Here is a 17,017-nt window from a genome sequence, read left to right on the forward strand (position 1 = left end):
TGAAACTAGATTGCAAAACCCCACTTACTTTCTTACCAACCTACCCTACATCCACTAATCAAACACCTCGTGCCATGGACAGCAGGCACCGCTTCAGCCGCCGTAGATAGGACTCTGAATACTTGGAGAATAGCCTTCAAGTTCGCTTGCTAATAATACAAACCCCACGGGACCTGTGGAAAGATTGGAAACGAAGAGGCAAAAGCAGAAATTGGACGCTATATGGGCTTTTACGAGATTATAACAAAGCTTAGGAAACGGATATAGACAATAGCAACTAGTGCCCTATTGGTTGTGAGCCACCGGGCGTAATAAATTGTGTGTGTGTGTGTGTGTACCCTTTGTTCAGCGCTGGTTAATTAGTGTACGGTAGCAAAGATTCCTCTAGATTGATCTATGTAGGATTACTTTCCGACTGCTCAGCCACTCGTATACACCACAACCTACAACATGAACTCTCGAGAGGACTAACAGTCAAATATCTTGATTTTATAGAGGTATCCCTGTATAATTCCCCTCAACTGTACCTAAAGATTGCCGTATTGCATCCTCAATATCTCCAGTATTGACCTGCAGCCTACAATCACCCTGGGCATTGGAGCCTTCCCATCCACCCTTTTGTTTAGATAAGATCATAAGAGGCCAGTCGAGACGAATTTGAATCTTGATAGACAGTAAACAGCACTCCTTTAGTAAAGAATTGCCCTCAATCACTTTCCTTGTTGCTTGATCGAGCCAACAACGACCACGCGTACTCCAATGAATCTCTTGCTTCTTCCGGTCGTTCTGGTTTTGAAGTCTGATAGATTTGAGACTAAAATACCGTTTTTCAGGCGTCGCTTCAGGAGTCGCTTCAGGCGTCACATGCCTAGCCCTTTTCGGTCTATCATTGAATAAGGGTTGATGCGACTGCCGCTTTCGACATCCCTGGGGCTTCTCCAAGTCTCCGAATTCTTCATTTTCCAACTCCTGTGATTCAATCTCGGTCCAAGAGCCATCCCCATTGACATCAATGATGGCAAGTTTCTTGCGAGTAGTAGCATATGCTAAACTAAGCGCAGGGGAACTTTCCCTTGTATCATCTTCGTCGTTCGGGTTATTGTGGGCAGGTGAGTCATTTGATGAATCATTTTCAAGTTGGCCGCTTGGCATCATCTTCCGGCTAATGTCGTTGAGCGTGCACATGGCGGGAGGGGAGTTGGTTGAATCTGGAGGCTCCTTTCCGTCTGGCAAAGCAATACCATCGTCCTCTTCTCTGCAGCTTTCCGCGACATCTAAACGGGTAGATTCTTCTTGTATGATTGGCTGTAACCATAATCCAGAAGGCGATAGAGTCGAGAGGGAAGCGAAGGAGGCACCAGGGGAGTCGTAAAGAATGGGGGTTGTAGTAGATGAGGCACCAGAGAGCCCAGAACGAATAGGGAAGGCAGCGAAAGAAGGACAGCCACCGGGAGAGCCTGAACTAACACTAGTGGCAGCAGAGGAGGCACCAGTGGAGCCAGATCCAATAGCGGAATCAGTGAAGGAAGCAAAGCCATCGGTGGTTGCGGAAGAACCGATAGAGTAGCCAGCAGAGTGGCTACCCAGAGGATTGATGGACCGGGAGTTGGATATGGGGGACGCTGCTAGGGTTTCATCGACGGAGGAGTATATTGGCGCACTATCAGGAGCCGGATAGATTCTTGGTGCGCAATCCGCCAGTTCCAAATTGTTGGTAGTGGTAGTTTTGGTTCCCGTTGTGTTGATGTCCACGCTTGAAGGGATAGGGTCTTCCATTATCTGCGCACCAAGGGGGGGAGAGGTGACTTTGAAAGCACGCTCCTCGCTCAAAGCGAGGAAGGTCAGAAGGTAGTTCTGGTCGGGATGCGCGGTGTTTTTCTCATCAGGAGGCAACTTATAGCTAGCAGCTTTGCCCGCTAGGTATAACACCTCACCATTTGAAGAGTCACCGGCGTACGGTGGTGAGTGATGAGGAATCAGATTGATAGAATTGGAGGTGGCTGGTGAGTTTTGAGAGATCGGCTCAGCGTCAAGCGCTAGGGAGGGCTTCTGGCTGTCAAAGGACATGTCTCCGCCAATGCCGAAATTCGACATCCCGAAACTGCCAGCAGTGCTGCCCGCCGGAATGAACATGGCTAAATCAGGAGGAATGTGCTGTGTTGTTTCCAGAACCGGCCAGTGAAGTAGCGGCATATCCTGAGGCTCCATTTTTGAGTAATGGCCAAGGCCAACGGATTGGATTTCTGAAACCCCCGTGAAGCTGTCTCCACTGACTTGAGTACGTGCATCAGTGCCTTTGCGATACCCTTCGTCAAAGCCAGCGTTGAAGCCAGCCCTCCAGGCTTGTTCACGACGCTGTGAACAGGACAGAAATCCGAGCTGAGAAGTGAGAAGCGAGTGATTCAAACATGGCATGTCATCCCAAATTTGTGTTTGTAGAGAGCCGTTCATAGAGAAAGGTAAAGAATCCATGTTTTTGTAGAAGTAAAAATGGAAGATGAAGTTGAAAGAGCGATGGAAAGCGGATTACTATTCCTGTTAAATACCGCCGTCCTCTCTGTCAGTCCGACTTGCGTACTGAAAAGACCCACTTCAATGTGAGCCTGTCGAAACCAGCAACTGGAAGCTCGAGGTGATCATTGGATAGGGAGATACATCCTGGTCAGCGAAGAGGTCTAGGCCCTGGTTGTTGCTTCGGAACCACGTCATGCCATCCACTATTCTGATCCCGGTTGACAGCACATGGTTCCACTCCTTGAAGTGCCGTCTGTTGGCTCAGGGGAGGACTCAGCTAAGCTGGAGATCAGCGCTCCCGCTCCACCCGCTCACCTCATCTTTGAATCGGGAGAGGAGGCGATGTACCTTAGGCCCCTCTACCGTCCGACCTACCCGTCGAGGGTTGACTCGGCCGATATGTGTAACTAACAACGTCGGGTCGGAGGGGCTAGAAAGAGGGCACAGTTACCAGAAAGAGATGAATAATCTTGGAGTAAAGAGAGGCATGGGCAAATAATAAAATAGTTTCTAGTTTCGTGCTAATCTATCACTATTATATCTTTAACTGCGACTGTCCCTCGGACTCGCCTCGTTCTCTTCCGTCGTGATAAACCCCCTCGATTGGTATATGTGGAAAACTCGGTGTTGGTAGGTTTCCTTTCCTTCCTGGTTAAAGACCCCATGCTTGATGGGTCGTCATCGACCAGGGTGAGATCAATGAACTCTTGATTCCTTATGATTGTCGTAGACGCTCTGTGTAATTGACCAGGAACTTGAGTCGAGGTAGACTCATGGGTAAGGAATTCGGAAGAATTTGCTGTGCTTCTATCCAGTTGGCTCTGATCTGGGCTGAGGACACCAGGTGAAATCTCGTGATCACAACCACTGCGTCTATGAGTTTGGCCATGCCGAACAGGATCAGGGGTATCCAATGAAACCTGTTGATCGATATCGCTATTGCTGACGGTAGATTGACGGATACCTAGTAAGGCAGTAGCCCCTCGAAATGCGTTGATAAATTTGTTATCGTCAGGGGAAACTCCATGTTTCATTGTCAAGATCGGTGGCCCCTTTTTACAAAGAGGACAATATGCAGAGGCCCCATGCGTCTCTCGGTAAACCTTACGATACTTAACCCAGCACGTCGCACAAGAACCATGGCCTTAATCATGTCAGCTCCTGTTGACAAATGCCTCTTTCTCGCCTTACCGCAATCAAAAAATGCGAGATCCTTAGTCTTCCAGCATATCATGCACTCATTCCAATGGTACTGTTGTATCATCGATCCGATATACTTCTTGCAATACAACTTCGGACTGGTTAGCTGAAACTTTGTAAAGAGAGCATTCCTAGCTTACAAGTTTCGAGTTTGGGAAGCGCCATTGTGGTAAATCAGGTTGAAGATGGTGAAAACAAGCCGTACAGTAAGCGTTATGACTAGGCATGGTAGAAGAGAGATGGTGATGAGTAGCAAGAGCCGTCGACGGAGTGGGTTCTTAAACTTGGCTGAGTGAGATTGGGCCGGGTCCGGGCAAATTGTCTGCCGATCCCAGACTTTAGGCAAAGCGTGAATAGGGATTAACAATGGCAAAGGACTAGAGGCACAGTGGAGAACAATACGCACCGGACGGCGGATTGCTAAAATATAAAAATCCAAACATTAATAATAGCACTTACTGTTATTGAGCTGTCCAATAAGATAGCGAACATGGACCTCGGATAACAAACTGCGTTACCCTGGCTAGTGGTCAATCCCAAACAGCCGGTCCCTCCAACCCTCTATCTTCCAAGTCTCCTATCCTTCGAGCTACCAAGCCGCCGCCTAACCAGTCCCGCCCCGCACCTACTGCTGGAATCCATCCGTCCCTTAATGGGACTGTGTGGTGGCAACTACAGCTTCACCAGCCCATGACAAGTGGATCGGTGGATTAAAAAATGCTAGGTACATCAGAGCGGACCATGTTCAGGACCAAGCCCAGGCCATCACAAGAGTTTGATCAGGAAATGGATAAATCTTTCACTGCCGTACAGCACTGTCAAGCAAATGTCTCAACTTCACGCCTTTGGCATGTGCGACCAATCATTACAATCATCGTTTAACGCTATCGTGACCACCGACTATCCGTAGTAACCTTGATACACACCAGTGAGTGAACAAGATATGAAAAATACAAAAGAAAAAAATCACTTATACATATGCATGGCCCTTCATATGTTTCATCGATGGTTTAGTGGAGACATCCACAGCAGGAGGCGTGTCCTCCATCCCGGCCAGATATTCCGCATGCGTATTGTGGACAGAGTACCCAGGCAGCTCCGCGCGAACTGTTGAGCTCTCACCCGGCAGCTCAGCAAAACCAGATGGCATGGCTGTCTGCGATCTTTTCTCAAGATAATGGTAATGGTTCTCTATAATAACCGGTCTGCCATGGAGCGAGGCAGCAAGGAGATTTTTGAACTCCATACATTGCTGTCTCGAGCAGATAAAATGATCTAGGATGCCACTAGATTCTTTATGTTGCTTCTTAGAACGGTGTCCTCCACACATAGCGCATTTTATGTCTGTGACCATTTTCTTGGGGTGGAAAGTTTCCATGTGCTGGCTTGTTCGGCTCCGTGCGTCCATCGACCTTCAAGACTGTTTGCGTCAGATGCATCTCAGAGACGGAGGAAACATACCTGACCTGGCGCGATGCAAAGCTACCCATTGTTAGTGGAGACGTAATGAAACGGTGATTGAGTTGAGAATGGAATGGTCGGCCTTGCGTCCCAGCTCTGTGCTCTAGTCTTAAGCGGGTTCCAGGAGGCCTTGTTTTAGGCCTTTGGAGCCCCCGTGGAGCCTCTGTACCCGATCGAGCTGGCCTTATTTTGGGCTCGGATGACTAGGATTAAGTTCTTATATCTTTCTCTCCCATGCATGGCCACCATTTCTCTGCTCCTTATCTAGCCATGAAATATTGTCATCACACATTTTGGCTTGGCCAGGGTGCTCAAGCGAACGACACTCAGCCTCTGGTATCAGATAAGGCTTCACAATGGTTGGGTCCAGGCTCAGCATCAGTTTTCAGTGCTATGAAATTCTCCAGACTAGGGCCATTTCCTAACCAGTGTGCCTGAGGCACAGTGTACACACTGTGCATAGCATGGCTGCCAGTGCCCACTAACAGCAATTGGAAATGGTTAGACTTCTGACATTACTTAAGGACCAGGGTAACTTGTACTTTGTGGTACATACCAACGGCCAGAATTGGACTAGATTCAATGCACAGATCCTGCTGTCTGATTTTTGAGACGTCCTTCAAGGTACACATCAAGAACACACCGACGTTCACAAGTTACCATAAAGGCTTGATAATTGTGAGGTTGACACACGGTGCAATATTCTCCCACCACAAGCCAACAACCCCCAGACGGTCAGAACTGGCAGAATGATGCTACTCCATCTGACTAAGCCAGCGCCGCCGCTAAATAGCAGAGCATAGGGAGCGACCAACGCAATGTATGGTTGCCAGGACTTACTGTACACAAAATGTTTGCTCCATTCACTGCTCTTCTTGCCGCTATCGCCCCTCGCGACTGCGGCTCTGTTTCTATGACTCCCCACGACCTGTACGGCTCATCGATCGGAGTACTCGGGTGCAAGATCAATACAAACCACGTTGCCTACTGGCCTACCGCGGTCGGTTGCGATGATATCTGCGTAAAGGTCTCCTACGGCGGCCGCAAAGTCTACCTGCTAAAAATTGACCATTCCGGGAGCGCCTATGACATATCCTACGCCGCTTGGAACTGGCTTGGTTTTGGCAAGCATGCCACCCAAGAACCCCAGATGGGCGGTGGCATTACTATGGAGTATGAGACTGTCCACCCTAGCAAGTGCTACGACCTGCTCGACGATGGCAAGCTACCTCTTATGGCTGCTAACAGCATGAACTACCTGGCCTCGTGCCTTTCCCAGCCTAACAGCTGGGTCGCTAAGAACTATCGTCTTTTTAACATTGGTAATGACATCTGCACGTTGGGAGTGGATGAGGTCTGTACTGTCAACCTTGCCGTATCCAATCAGCCTGTATGCCCTAGCGGTCTTGGTTCCACGGCGGAGCTAAACCTAACGGTAATAAATATTGCCTACGGCACGGGTAAGCAGATCGAAGCCTTGTAGACCAGAATACGACGCTCTATTATGAAGCGCAGAGCTAGGATATGAAGTGCAACACTCGCCATGGATGGGATGAGATGAAATCTTACAAAAAAGACATTTTAGACAATGACGCTGCATGCAAAGTTTAGGATGCTGGTGTTGGCGGCTGTATGACTATTCCATCTTGGGGTCTCTACAAAAAGTGCACATGACTAAAATCGATTATAGCCATAGGATATATTTACTCTCCCTCTTATTAGTCACAGCGTGATCCCTATTGTAGTAACAAAGATCCATCTCCACTATAAGTCCAAAAAGTGATTCCTGTTGTTACGGATAGTAACAGACAAGCTATCTCCACTCTGGGCATCCCTGCTGTTAGTAACAAACAGCTATCTCCACTATATTTCCAAAAATTGATCCCTGTGAAGGGCTGGACATTAACAGGCTGTTGCCGTAGGATTGTCTATCTAAAGCTAAAGAGGAGAGAGAAAGGGGCAGCATAGCTGCTGGCTCGTGGCTACGTACATCAGGTCCCTGAAGGCGGTGGGCTGGCCATACCTCGGATAGTTGGGTCCGGCACAGCCGGAATCCTTGTATCAGGCCTCAGCCTGTGACAATCCCTGCTGTTAGTAACAGATTCAGCTATCTCCAATATAAATCCAAAAGTGATCCCTGTTGTCAGTAACAGACAGCCATCTCCACTTTAAGCAAAAATTGATTCCCGCTGTGAGTAATAGACAAGCTATCTCCACTATGAAAATCCCTGTTGTGACTAACAGCCAGCTATCTCCACTATGAAAATCCCTGTTGTGACTAACAGACAGCCATCCACAATGCAAATCCCTGTTGTGACTAACAGACAGCTAGTTCCACTACAAGTTAAAGGTAATCTGTGTGGTTAGTAACAGAGAGCATCTCTACGTCAAGTGCAAAACACGGATGCTTTTAGTAACAGAGATCTGCAGGACATTGTCTGCCCGCGGTCAGCCCCTAATCTTTAGTGCATTTACCGCCTGATTTTAGCCTGTTCGGCCGGTACTTTTAGTGCATTTGGCTGCCAATTTTCAGTGCACCCAGCCCCTAATCTTGAGTGTATTCAACCTGTAGTTTCCACCGCATTACTGCTAATCTTTGGTGCATCCAGTTACTAATTCTCGGTGTGTTTAGCGCCTAACATCAAGATATTCTATATAGACTATAGGGGGTTTATAGGTTCATTAAATCCTCCTCCGAAAAGTCAGGGGGGTTCTTTTTATATACCACGAGTCCTTTACTATCAAGTGCTGCACCCTTATTACTAATTAAAATGTGTTGACTAAAGTCCTGTGTCCGACGGATCTCATCGTCACTAATACCAAGGTCGTCGCGGGGGATCCAGACTGTGGGGCAGCGGGCACGCAGGGCCTCATGCTGAAATGCGTTATGAACAAGCGTGTCTCTCTTCTCAGGTGTTAAGTCTTCGATTTCGTCATTGATCCCTTCGTAAAGTGCGTCGCCAATGTAACGCTGGGCCTCATGACATTCATTATGTGTCGTGCATGGCTTGTCTTGCTTAGATAGTTTGCTCGCGCTGGAGACCTCCCTCTCTGACGCGATGTCGGTAGCTTGATCAACTTGATAATTGTGGGCCCGCCGGAATGCCTCGTCTCGGAGTACTGCGTCGTCTTCAAAGGTTATAGGGAGGTAGCGGAACAGAGGCGCGAATGACCAATTGAGGAGCATCTGATATATTGCTGTCGCAATAAGAACACATACCATAATTATCCCGTGTATTGTGCAGGTGTTCTTTCCATTCTGATCCTCAACAATAAACAACAAACCAGCGAGACAGAGCTCCATTGTGTATATCCCAGTGAATGTTTGGTTAATAGCCCGAGGGTATAAGACTCCTCCAGTGTCATGCCCAAATTGAGTTACGTAAAGTATCATATATCGCTGAGAAAACCAAAGAAGGCTAAAGGTGATAATGGCAAAAATGGAGATTAGAGGAGCGATAATACAATAGACCAATGCAATACAGGCAAAGTTGGTATAAATTGGGAAGAAACTTCCCCATCGGACCTCACTAAGTTTAATATTCCTGTACCATTTTTCACGTGGTGTATTGTCAATGAATCGAGCAATTACATACCACGTAATAAGAGCCCCAGTCTGAAGGAGGGTGCTAGAGCTAGTGGAAAGAGCCTGGAGAATCATGTACGAAAAGAAGTAGTTGGATGCTTTCGGAAGATTGCTTGCTAGCAGATTTAAGATATCTCTGCCAGTTTGCAACCTTTGAATGTTTTCTAGTAGTTGTTCTAGAGACGCAGTGAAGAAAGATGCAATTGATACAACCAAAAACAGTTGGATAAATAAAAAGATAAAGTAAAAAGCCTGGACGAACTCAATCTTTTGAGACTTAGTTTTTGCTCCCATCAATTGTGCAAGAGTATCGAATATAATCGGGACCAGGTAGAGTAGGAGACTGATAGCAGCTGAAGGCAAAACACCTGAAATGGCTTTAATTGTAGTCTTAAGCGTCTCGCTCTGATGTAGGAATTGAAGTAACTGATTCGTCTGAATAAGTTGCTCTAGCTGACTTAATGCAGCTGTCCAAGCAATAGGGAGAGCCCAGAGGAAAACCATTATTAATAAAATGCCAGTGACAATTATCATCATGAGCCACTCTTGCCACCAGCTTAAAGCCATGTTCTCCCATATAATATCTCTAGGCGAGATCTCGATTATCCTTGGAGTCATGTACTTTGGCAGATGGTATATTTCGCTTTGACAGGCCATATGAGCCGCTATTTGGCTATTGAATTGAATAAAGGCTGAATTTAGTAATGGGAAGCTTTCGGGATGCTTCTGATCCTCTTCAATCTCAAGATTTAAGCGAGCTAGCTCTTTCCGACACCAGAAAATGGTGTCGACTTTAGCATTGATAAGAGGGAGTCCAGGTAACCATGTCATCCCAAATAGGGGGAGACGGTGGGAGGGGCGATCTTCTTTTCTCAGATAATTCTTCCACAAGGCATCACGTTCGTCTTCTTGGTAATTGGAGTTATATGCGATAGGATAGCGATTCTCTTCTGGCTCTCTGAGAGATTTAACCCACCGCTGTAGACTGTGAGCAAAAGAGGACCATACGGACTGGCCCTGCCCTTTTTTAGGTCGACCTCCTCGAGGAACCGGGGAGGGAAATCTGGATGGTGGCTTCCAAAACTGCCACCACTTTGCATCTTGTATAATGTGTAGGCTACTCACTATATTCAGTCGCCGGGCAGTGGTACCTCCTTGCCATTGTGAAGGTTGCATTTGCTCCCTGTAATAAGATCGGTTTGACGTTAAGTTCTGAGCATCTTTTGCTGGACCCCTTTCGGACAAAAGTCCATTGTGACTTCCTCTCAGAAACTCGGGCAAGGGTTTATTGTACAAATCAAGGTGTCTTGCGTTTGTAGAACCAGGATACATGTTCCTTGAATTGGCAATAACTGCTTTTCGCATCGTTTCTTCATCTTCCAGGCCCTGACGAACGGCCATTTCTTCCTTCGTGGAAGACTTTATTAAAGTCTTATGCTGTTTCGCGTGTATATTACTTCTTTTGTTGACCTGTGAATTACTTGCGGCTTTAATTAGATCTGTCTCAGCAGACTCGAGTCGGAGATGAGTCTTGTCCCGAAGAGAGGTCTTCTTGAGCAACTTTGATAGATCCCGGTTTAACCAGATATTTCTGACTCCTCCTGGAAAGACGTCAAAGAGACCTTGTAGCGCCTCTTGATTCAGCCACTTAGAGGGGATAGAATTAATGAGGACTGTTGTTGCTGAGGCCCTAAGACGGTGCTCTGCACTGGTAAGGTAGTCTTGTCGCACTTTGATATATGCTCGTAGTTCCAAAAAGAATACAGAGCATACCCATACAACCACCAGTATAGCTAGCATGAGGTGAGCGCTATAGCGACTTGTGTTTTGGGGCCTGACATTACCCCACGCCAGGGTATCCAGGCCAGAGACTTGAGAGGTATTCGTTCCGGCAGGATCTTTCGCATTTCCATTTAGTTGATATCCCCTCCCGTCGATAAAATTCAGGGGTAGTAGGATCGGCATAAAGATGGAGGCGATGGGAATAAAGATAACCAAAAGAACTTTCAAATAGCGCAAGAAGAAGTATGCGTCAAGTCCGCACTTATAGATAATCTCTTGATCCCTGACATTCCATAATGTTCTAATCATTCCTAGAAATGATGTTGGTGGAGGGTCGCTTCGCTGCCGTTCGGGTACCAAGTATGTCTTTGGCTTGCTACAAGTACGTTAGAGGTACAGTCACACCATGTTGGTAGCGCAAGCGTACAAGATGCGAGCCAACGTATTACGCAGAAGCACAAAGAGCAAAAGTTGGATTATAAATACTGTTGATGCGCTGGCGACAGCTGTGAGGAAGCTAATAGCCCCGATGCCCTGTCCTTTTTGGGCGGAGCCGGCCTCTTTACTATTCATTATCGTAGGAGAGGATGCGTCAGTTGATGCTGTCGCGGAGCTGGCAATAGACATAGCTAGAGCTGATGCGGCGTCATTGAATGTTTGAGTATGGATCGAGTTGCTCAATTTCATAACTGCCTGTAATGAACGATGTGCCTCTACACTTGTAAACAGAGCTCTCTCCATGAGACAGATAGGTTGGGAGATTAAGAAACGAACTTGGGGTCGGATGTTAAACAGCAAACTGGGTTTATTTTGAGGTACAATAGGAGTATATGGACTCTCATTTAAATGAATACATGATTTGTCAGCTTTTTGACACGCGTTCTAACCCACTTGTACCAAGTTTCATCCATATCAGTACATTACTGCTCTATTCTCAAGCATATCCCAAGTCGATTGTTCACCGCATTTATCAACAGCAATCTTCATTGCGGCGTAGAATAAAATTTTACTTCGGATAGCCTCCCAGTCGTTAATAGATGTGCCGAGGGCGAAAGGATCTTGCATAACTGCATCGAGAGCCTCCTTAGCCCACTTCATGCCATTCCTGCCTTTTACTTCAGGAAGAAAGAGTGGACGCTTGAAAATTGACTGGAGCTGACTTATGCTCTCAATCTTGCCGATGATAACACTAACCAGCAGCTTTGAGTTTGGTGTTAAGGGTGATGCTTCGTATGGCCATACTGGCTCTTCATCACTCGCCCACATCGGAAATTTGGCCCTCTTCGTCTTCGCCTTGATTTTGGGTCCGATAATAAAGCCCCAGCTGTACCTGAACCATGTCAGCTTTCTGGGATGTCAACTAATGGACGGGGTTCGACTAACTGATCTCCAGGCTCTGGTGTGCCAGCGCGATCGTATAAGGCAATGTGGAGACGAAGCTTATTAGAAGGCATCCTTGAAAACATTTAAGAAAGTTCAATAGTGATATGTATTGTAGGCATTGTACATGTGCAAGTCTGAATACAAAGAACAGCATAGGCGAGAGATATAGCCTAGCTTTAAGTGGCCAGAAGTAGATGCGCCGAGTTCGAATAATGACAACCAGCCTTAACCCCGCTCCATCCGTATCTGATTAGTGCAGGGGCACACTCGGAGAGTCGTTCGCCCAGAGTCCATAAAGTCCCGTATTTTTTACACAAGGACGTTATGGCCACATTTGTTACAGTCCTACATATCTGGCACTAGTTTCCTGTTTTGGTTGTTAGGTAATACCCAGAATGCGTGACCACGCCCCACACCCTACGCAGCCATCCTGGTCACAAAAACAATCATTTTCAGGCCCAGTTTTGAGACTAACAGATAAGATGCATAAGGTCCCACATATCTTGCATAAAGATTTTATTCAATACACCTGGTATGTAATTGCGCTCGGCGCGTAATTGCGTCCTGTGCGTAATGACACAAGGCACATAATTGCAGCTGACCTGGTCACAACCATCTTTTTCAGACTAACTGACCAATAGAATCTAAATCCGGCCCATTCCGTATGAGTGGGGCATGCTAGGTACGTTCTTTCGTCAGTCATCAACGCAGTTGGTTTCACAGAGCTTGACCGTCTAGGTCAAATCGACGTTACCTAGGCGCCGGCTTGACTGAGCTCCCTCACCCACACATCAACCATAGAACAACACGCTCGCTCGTGTCTCTTCCTCTATGCATGTCTACTTCTGCCTTACCCTCCGCCTCCTTGTCTGGGCGCACATCATCCCTTTCACGTCTGTCCCTGCGCCTCACTCAGTTTTTTCCCTTAGCCCGCATCAATATATCTTTCATCCCTCAGTCTTGTTTCACAGATCAACAAGGGATTCTGCCTCATCATTTCTTGCCATCATGGATGCTTCGAAAGCCAGCTATGCCGTCCTAGACGAATGCGACACTTCTACAATATCAACTATTACCAACTCCAACAACCCTGATAAGCTCTGGGCTGTCAAGGAACTACTCGCTGAGTCTGAGGATAGACAACTCGTCCTTGTTCTTTGGCAGGGCTATCCTCTGAAAGAGGCGACATGGGAGCCGAAAGAGAATGTCATTGAAGAACTTCTCACCTCTTGGGAGGAGGAAAGGAGCCAGAACGGACACGGACGACAGTCCAAGCTCAAAATTGGAGCCTGGAAAAAGGCAGTAGTCGAATCACTTCTCATTGAAGTACCCCTCAACCTACGAAACTATAAACGCGCTCGAGGTAAAAGGCTGACATCTTACCGACGATATCTCAAAAGATCTCTCGCTTATCTAGACGAATGCCAGAAAGGAGAGGGAGAAGATGAAGAAATGGCCACTAAAGCTCTCCAGCTACTTGCTGCCGCTTTATCAGCAAGCAATTACAAGAACATGGAATGCTTGAAAACCTGGCCGACCGAAGTGGAGAGAGTTTGGAAAAGCTTTGACCAGGAGGGTGTTGATTTTCAACCCCAAATCATAAAGCATTTCATGGCGAATCCGAAAGCCTGGTTGCGGAAGCAGCGTGCTATCCTTAAGAGTGATCGTGAAGTTACCTCTCAGAGGGCTAGGGAAATCGGACATTTTCATGTTGATAAAAGATATATCGTTGCTATGAACAGTTTGAACGATAGCTTGAGTAAATATTATTCCAGTAGCTAGAAATAATTATACCCATCACCCATGAACTGATTTAGTATACATTGAATTATTAAAGGGGAGCTTCTGGTTGTTGAAATGCATGATGGAAGCAGTCTCCTTTGGCCTCTCACCCCCGTTTTTGTTGTCGCAAGATCGATACCATGCCATAGAAAAGGTAGGCCGCACCGCACAGAAGGAGGGTTGTCCCAACTCTGACTACAGTGGCGATCGCGTTTGCATCTGAGATTAGCCCATTTGGCACAGGGATAAACTTTGTGACTGAGCTCGCCAGAAGGGACCTAATAATCTTAATGAATAAACAACACTGTGGCTAGGAGATACTTACAGAAGGATGCGAATGACCAGCCAAATAATGTTTTGCCTGCATAGCCACCAGAGCCATGACAGTATAGCTACCATAACGAAGAACATAAACGAGTCAGCTTGAGGGAGCGGCCAGTTCATTGCTATACTAATAATAGGCTGTGCGATGATTCCAGCTTGCTTGATGACATAGAAATTGCGCATGTGTGTAAAAACGAAAGGGACCAGAGCCTTGGCTGCTATCAGGAGCCATGACAGTGTATTCGCAGCAAAAGAGCGGGCTCGGGTCAGACTTTGTGCATCCTCAAGAAGCATTCCCTGGTATTTTGCCATAAGTCGTTGAAATTGAGACTCTTCCCGATAGTCAGCAGTTTGCGCACTCTGTCTTTGGCTGTCAGACTTCATTATTAGTTGGTTGTGTATGTTCAATCGGGGGAATGAGGCTCTTAATTATACTCACCAAACAGACAGAAGTGGACAACAAAATATATCCCATACTGCCTCCTCGAATCCGTTATTGTATAGTAAATAGTCTATTTATGATCAATCGAGAAATTTGTGACTAATAATGTATCGATGACGTGAGTCGCTGGCGAGTGAGACTTCATTCATCGACGACTATATTATTCCATGCTGTCTATGGGTATTATCACAATGGGAAACCGAGCCCGTCGTGTTTTCTTCTTGTTCCTGGGGTGTGTTTCCACTGGGCAGGACGCTGGCCAGCGACCTTGTGCCCACTGATGTTCACTAATAAGCACGCAGCGCTGAGAACAAGCCTGGTCGTCACAATGCTGATTGACTGGTTTTTTTTTGTACCAAAGTTAAAGCATTTATTGATACAACAGCTAATTATATAAGGTAGCTTGGGTTGATTAAATCTTGGTCCTGATCCTGATTCGCCACCACCTCAAATTTTTCTTTCAGTCGCCTTATACATTTGAAGAATCTAGAGTTAATTATATTAGATTGGATATCCTTAAATATTAATTAAAATCAACTTACGAATTCTGAAGCTTTCTTATTCTAATAGTATAGTATGTAAGAGAGAGTTCCATCATAATCAGAATGAAAACTAACCTTTCTGCAATAGTTATGTACCTAAAATATTAATAAAATTAGTTAACTACTATATTGCATCGTTATTCATTTACTTACCAGTCACTTTCTTGTCTCAGATATTGAAGTAACCTGTTGAACCTTTATTAGGACAGTTTTAAATGATCAGAAGAACTACTCACAAACGTCGTTGAATTTCTGTAGGATTGGCTTGATGAATCGGATTCTGCCTGCGTCGTACTAGTTTCCGGCGTTTCTGATCGACCATATTTGCTGTTTGTAGGAATAAGGCCTTGGGAAATCTGTATTGTAGTGTCTGATACTTATTTGACTTAACTAACAGCGCCGGAGAAGCGGCATGATCAAAAATGGACACAGGAGCACGGATTCATTTTGGGACTTAAGAGGCAATGACTAACGGACAGGGGTATGCCCGTGTTCAGATTCCTAGCGTTTACGTACTAAGAGGCAATGACCAATGGACAGGGGTATGTCCCTGCTCAGATTCCTAGCGTTTACGTACTAAGAGGCAATGACCAATGGACAGGGGTATGTCCCTGCTCAGATTCCCAGTGCTTGTTCTGGAGTAATGCAAGAAGATGTTATCCGTGCTCTCTTACGCACTGCCTGTCAATAACTGACTCTCAGCTCATTCAATAATGTACAAGTTATAGCGTATATTATGATAAAGTATATAATAAGTTCTGGTAGGAGGCAATTTCCATTGAGAGCACTCGTCATTTCTAATTCTATTGACCTAACACAATGAATTACAATCGCAATCAGCTGCACCAGGCCCGAGGGCAGCAAAACTTTCAGGCTTACAACCAGCCGAGGGGTATGCAGCCATCCAACTCGGTCCATCAACCAAGGCAACTTCCACTGCAGGAGGATTTTGGTCTTGACATAAACAGTCCAACGTACGCCAAGCTTTTATTCAAGTGAGCCAGAACCTGACTATGAGTAGGGCTACTAATGCAGATAAACATCCCCAACTCACTGCCACATGCACCCATTGTGGTAGCACATGCAGCAATTGTGGTAGCCCTACTAGCCAGGGCCAGAGCGAAAGCCAGCTGATACAAGCGTCAGTCAATCGAAAATTCCAGCTACAGAGCGAGTTTAACTAATCCATAGATGGCAGATTACTCCGTGAACTAAAAAATAAGAACTCGAAGTGCGTGAAACCACGTGAAACCACGTGAAACCACCGCTGCACACAATAATTAGAAGCTAACCTTTTTATTTTGGCAACAGACAGCAAGTTGTGATGGAAAAGTAAGTTCCTATACTAGCTTAGATGGACGTGACTAACATGTTGATTTAGGCTTGACACGTTAGTCTTCACCTATTTAGACAATTCATTATAAATGCTAATCCTAGTCGCTAGCTTGAATGCAGCTATCAACCAGCTTGAAATGGACATAAATCAGGTTGCGGACGAAGGGGCGGAGCCTAACCTTGAGACCGAGTTATATAGTATCCCACAGTGATCATTCCACTTTGAAGTTACACCAGAAGACAAATGTTTACACAGAGGCTAGAAATGAAATCCAATGCAATAGCTTCTTCGTGCATTACCGCTTGATGTCAACTATTTTTGCACCTCTTGGCATTGCTTCCGATGCTCGTCATCTGATGCAGGCCGGACAGCGGAACAGTGTCGAGTGAATAGTGGCGGGTCGCGGTAAAATAAATGTGACCACGAAGTGCGCGTGACTACACACTCTGGGAGAAACAGGTGGATAAGCGCACACCTCGTCACACCAAAGAGCGGGGTAGATCACGTTCATGTAACAGCATCAGGCCACAGTCCTATAATGAATGCACATGTTAAGAGTGGATCCCAAAGAAATGGACAGCCTGCAAATGGGAGGAATGGGTGGAGCGGAGCGGGTCATCGAAAAAGCACGCTGCGTCGCCGAGAAGCGAAGACCGTGCCAGTTT

At 46.2% G+C, this 17,017-nt stretch overlaps 8 protein-coding genes across 8 annotated transcripts; 2 read left to right on the plus strand and 6 right to left on the minus strand.

Annotated features, from left to right (window-relative positions):
* Positions 1 to 489: 489 nt before the first annotated feature.
* On the minus strand, positions 490 to 2,472 carry BGZ61DRAFT_485858 (uncharacterized protein; the record flags this gene model as incomplete). Its single annotated transcript, XM_046249763.1, has 1 exon — positions 490 to 2,472. The coding sequence occupies one exon, from the start codon at positions 2,470 to 2,472 to the stop codon at positions 490 to 492; it is 1,983 nt and encodes a 660-aa protein (XP_046095603.1).
* Positions 2,473 to 3,035: 563 nt separating this feature from the next.
* Positions 3,036 to 3,941, minus strand: BGZ61DRAFT_485859 (uncharacterized protein; the record flags this gene model as incomplete). Its single annotated transcript, XM_046249764.1, has 3 exons — positions 3,036 to 3,434; positions 3,623 to 3,820; positions 3,855 to 3,941. The coding sequence occupies 3 exons, from the start codon at positions 3,939 to 3,941 to the stop codon at positions 3,036 to 3,038; spliced, it is 684 nt and encodes a 227-aa protein (XP_046095604.1).
* A 743-nt stretch (positions 3,942 to 4,684) lies between these two features.
* On the minus strand, positions 4,685 to 5,204 carry BGZ61DRAFT_485860 (uncharacterized protein; the record flags this gene model as incomplete). The annotated part of the gene is made up of 2 exons (XM_046249765.1): positions 4,685 to 5,126; positions 5,176 to 5,204. The coding sequence occupies 2 exons, from the start codon at positions 5,202 to 5,204 to the stop codon at positions 4,685 to 4,687; spliced, it is 471 nt and encodes a 156-aa protein (XP_046095605.1).
* Positions 5,205 to 6,025: 821 nt separating this feature from the next.
* Positions 6,026 to 6,658, plus strand: BGZ61DRAFT_370513 (uncharacterized protein; the record flags this gene model as incomplete). The annotated part of the gene is made up of 1 exon (XM_046242028.1): positions 6,026 to 6,658. One exon carries the CDS (start codon positions 6,026 to 6,028, stop codon positions 6,656 to 6,658), a length of 633 nt encoding a protein of 210 aa, XP_046095606.1.
* A 1,188-nt stretch (positions 6,659 to 7,846) lies between these two features.
* BGZ61DRAFT_370499 (uncharacterized protein) lies at positions 7,847 to 11,116 on the minus strand (the record flags this gene model as incomplete). The annotated part of the gene is made up of 2 exons (XM_046242026.1): positions 7,847 to 10,919; positions 10,971 to 11,116. The coding sequence occupies 2 exons, from the start codon at positions 11,114 to 11,116 to the stop codon at positions 7,847 to 7,849; spliced, it is 3,219 nt and encodes a 1,072-aa protein (XP_046095607.1).
* Positions 11,117 to 11,455: 339 nt separating this feature from the next.
* BGZ61DRAFT_540224 (uncharacterized protein) lies at positions 11,456 to 11,997 on the minus strand (the record flags this gene model as incomplete). Its single annotated transcript, XM_046254881.1, has 2 exons — positions 11,456 to 11,873; positions 11,927 to 11,997. The coding sequence occupies 2 exons, from the start codon at positions 11,995 to 11,997 to the stop codon at positions 11,456 to 11,458; spliced, it is 489 nt and encodes a 162-aa protein (XP_046095608.1).
* A 693-nt stretch (positions 11,998 to 12,690) lies between these two features.
* BGZ61DRAFT_172147 (uncharacterized protein) lies at positions 12,691 to 13,624 on the plus strand. The gene is made up of 2 exons (XM_046237600.1): positions 12,691 to 13,289; positions 13,355 to 13,624. The coding sequence occupies exons 1-2, from the start codon at positions 12,758 to 12,760 to the stop codon at positions 13,372 to 13,374; spliced, it is 552 nt and encodes a 183-aa protein (XP_046095609.1). The 5' UTR covers positions 12,691 to 12,757; the 3' UTR covers positions 13,375 to 13,624.
* A 190-nt stretch (positions 13,625 to 13,814) lies between these two features.
* On the minus strand, positions 13,815 to 14,416 carry BGZ61DRAFT_485865 (uncharacterized protein; the record flags this gene model as incomplete). The annotated part of the gene is made up of 2 exons (XM_046249766.1): positions 13,815 to 13,986; positions 14,034 to 14,416. 2 exons carry the CDS (start codon positions 14,414 to 14,416, stop codon positions 13,815 to 13,817), a joined length of 555 nt encoding a protein of 184 aa, XP_046095610.1.
* Positions 14,417 to 17,017: the final 2,601 nt, after the last annotated feature.

The sequence above is a fragment of the Ilyonectria robusta genome, assembly GCF_021365365.1.
Source record: "Ilyonectria robusta strain PMI_751 chromosome Unknown BGZ61scaffold_41, whole genome shotgun sequence".
In the NCBI taxonomy this organism is placed as follows: Eukaryota; Fungi; Ascomycota; class Sordariomycetes; order Hypocreales; family Nectriaceae; genus Ilyonectria; species Ilyonectria robusta.

What these genes read in the sequence shown, in the direction of transcription:
- BGZ61DRAFT_172147 (XM_046237600.1), top strand. Translation starts at nt 12,758, where the DNA reads ATGCATGTCTACTTCTGCCTTACCCTCCGCCTCCTTGTCTGGGCGCAC. An exon ending in AAACTATAAACGCGCTCGAG is followed by an intron (nt 13,290 to 13,354) that starts GTAAAAGGCTGA and finishes GACGAATGCCAG; the next exon opens with AAAGGAGAGGGAGAAGATGA.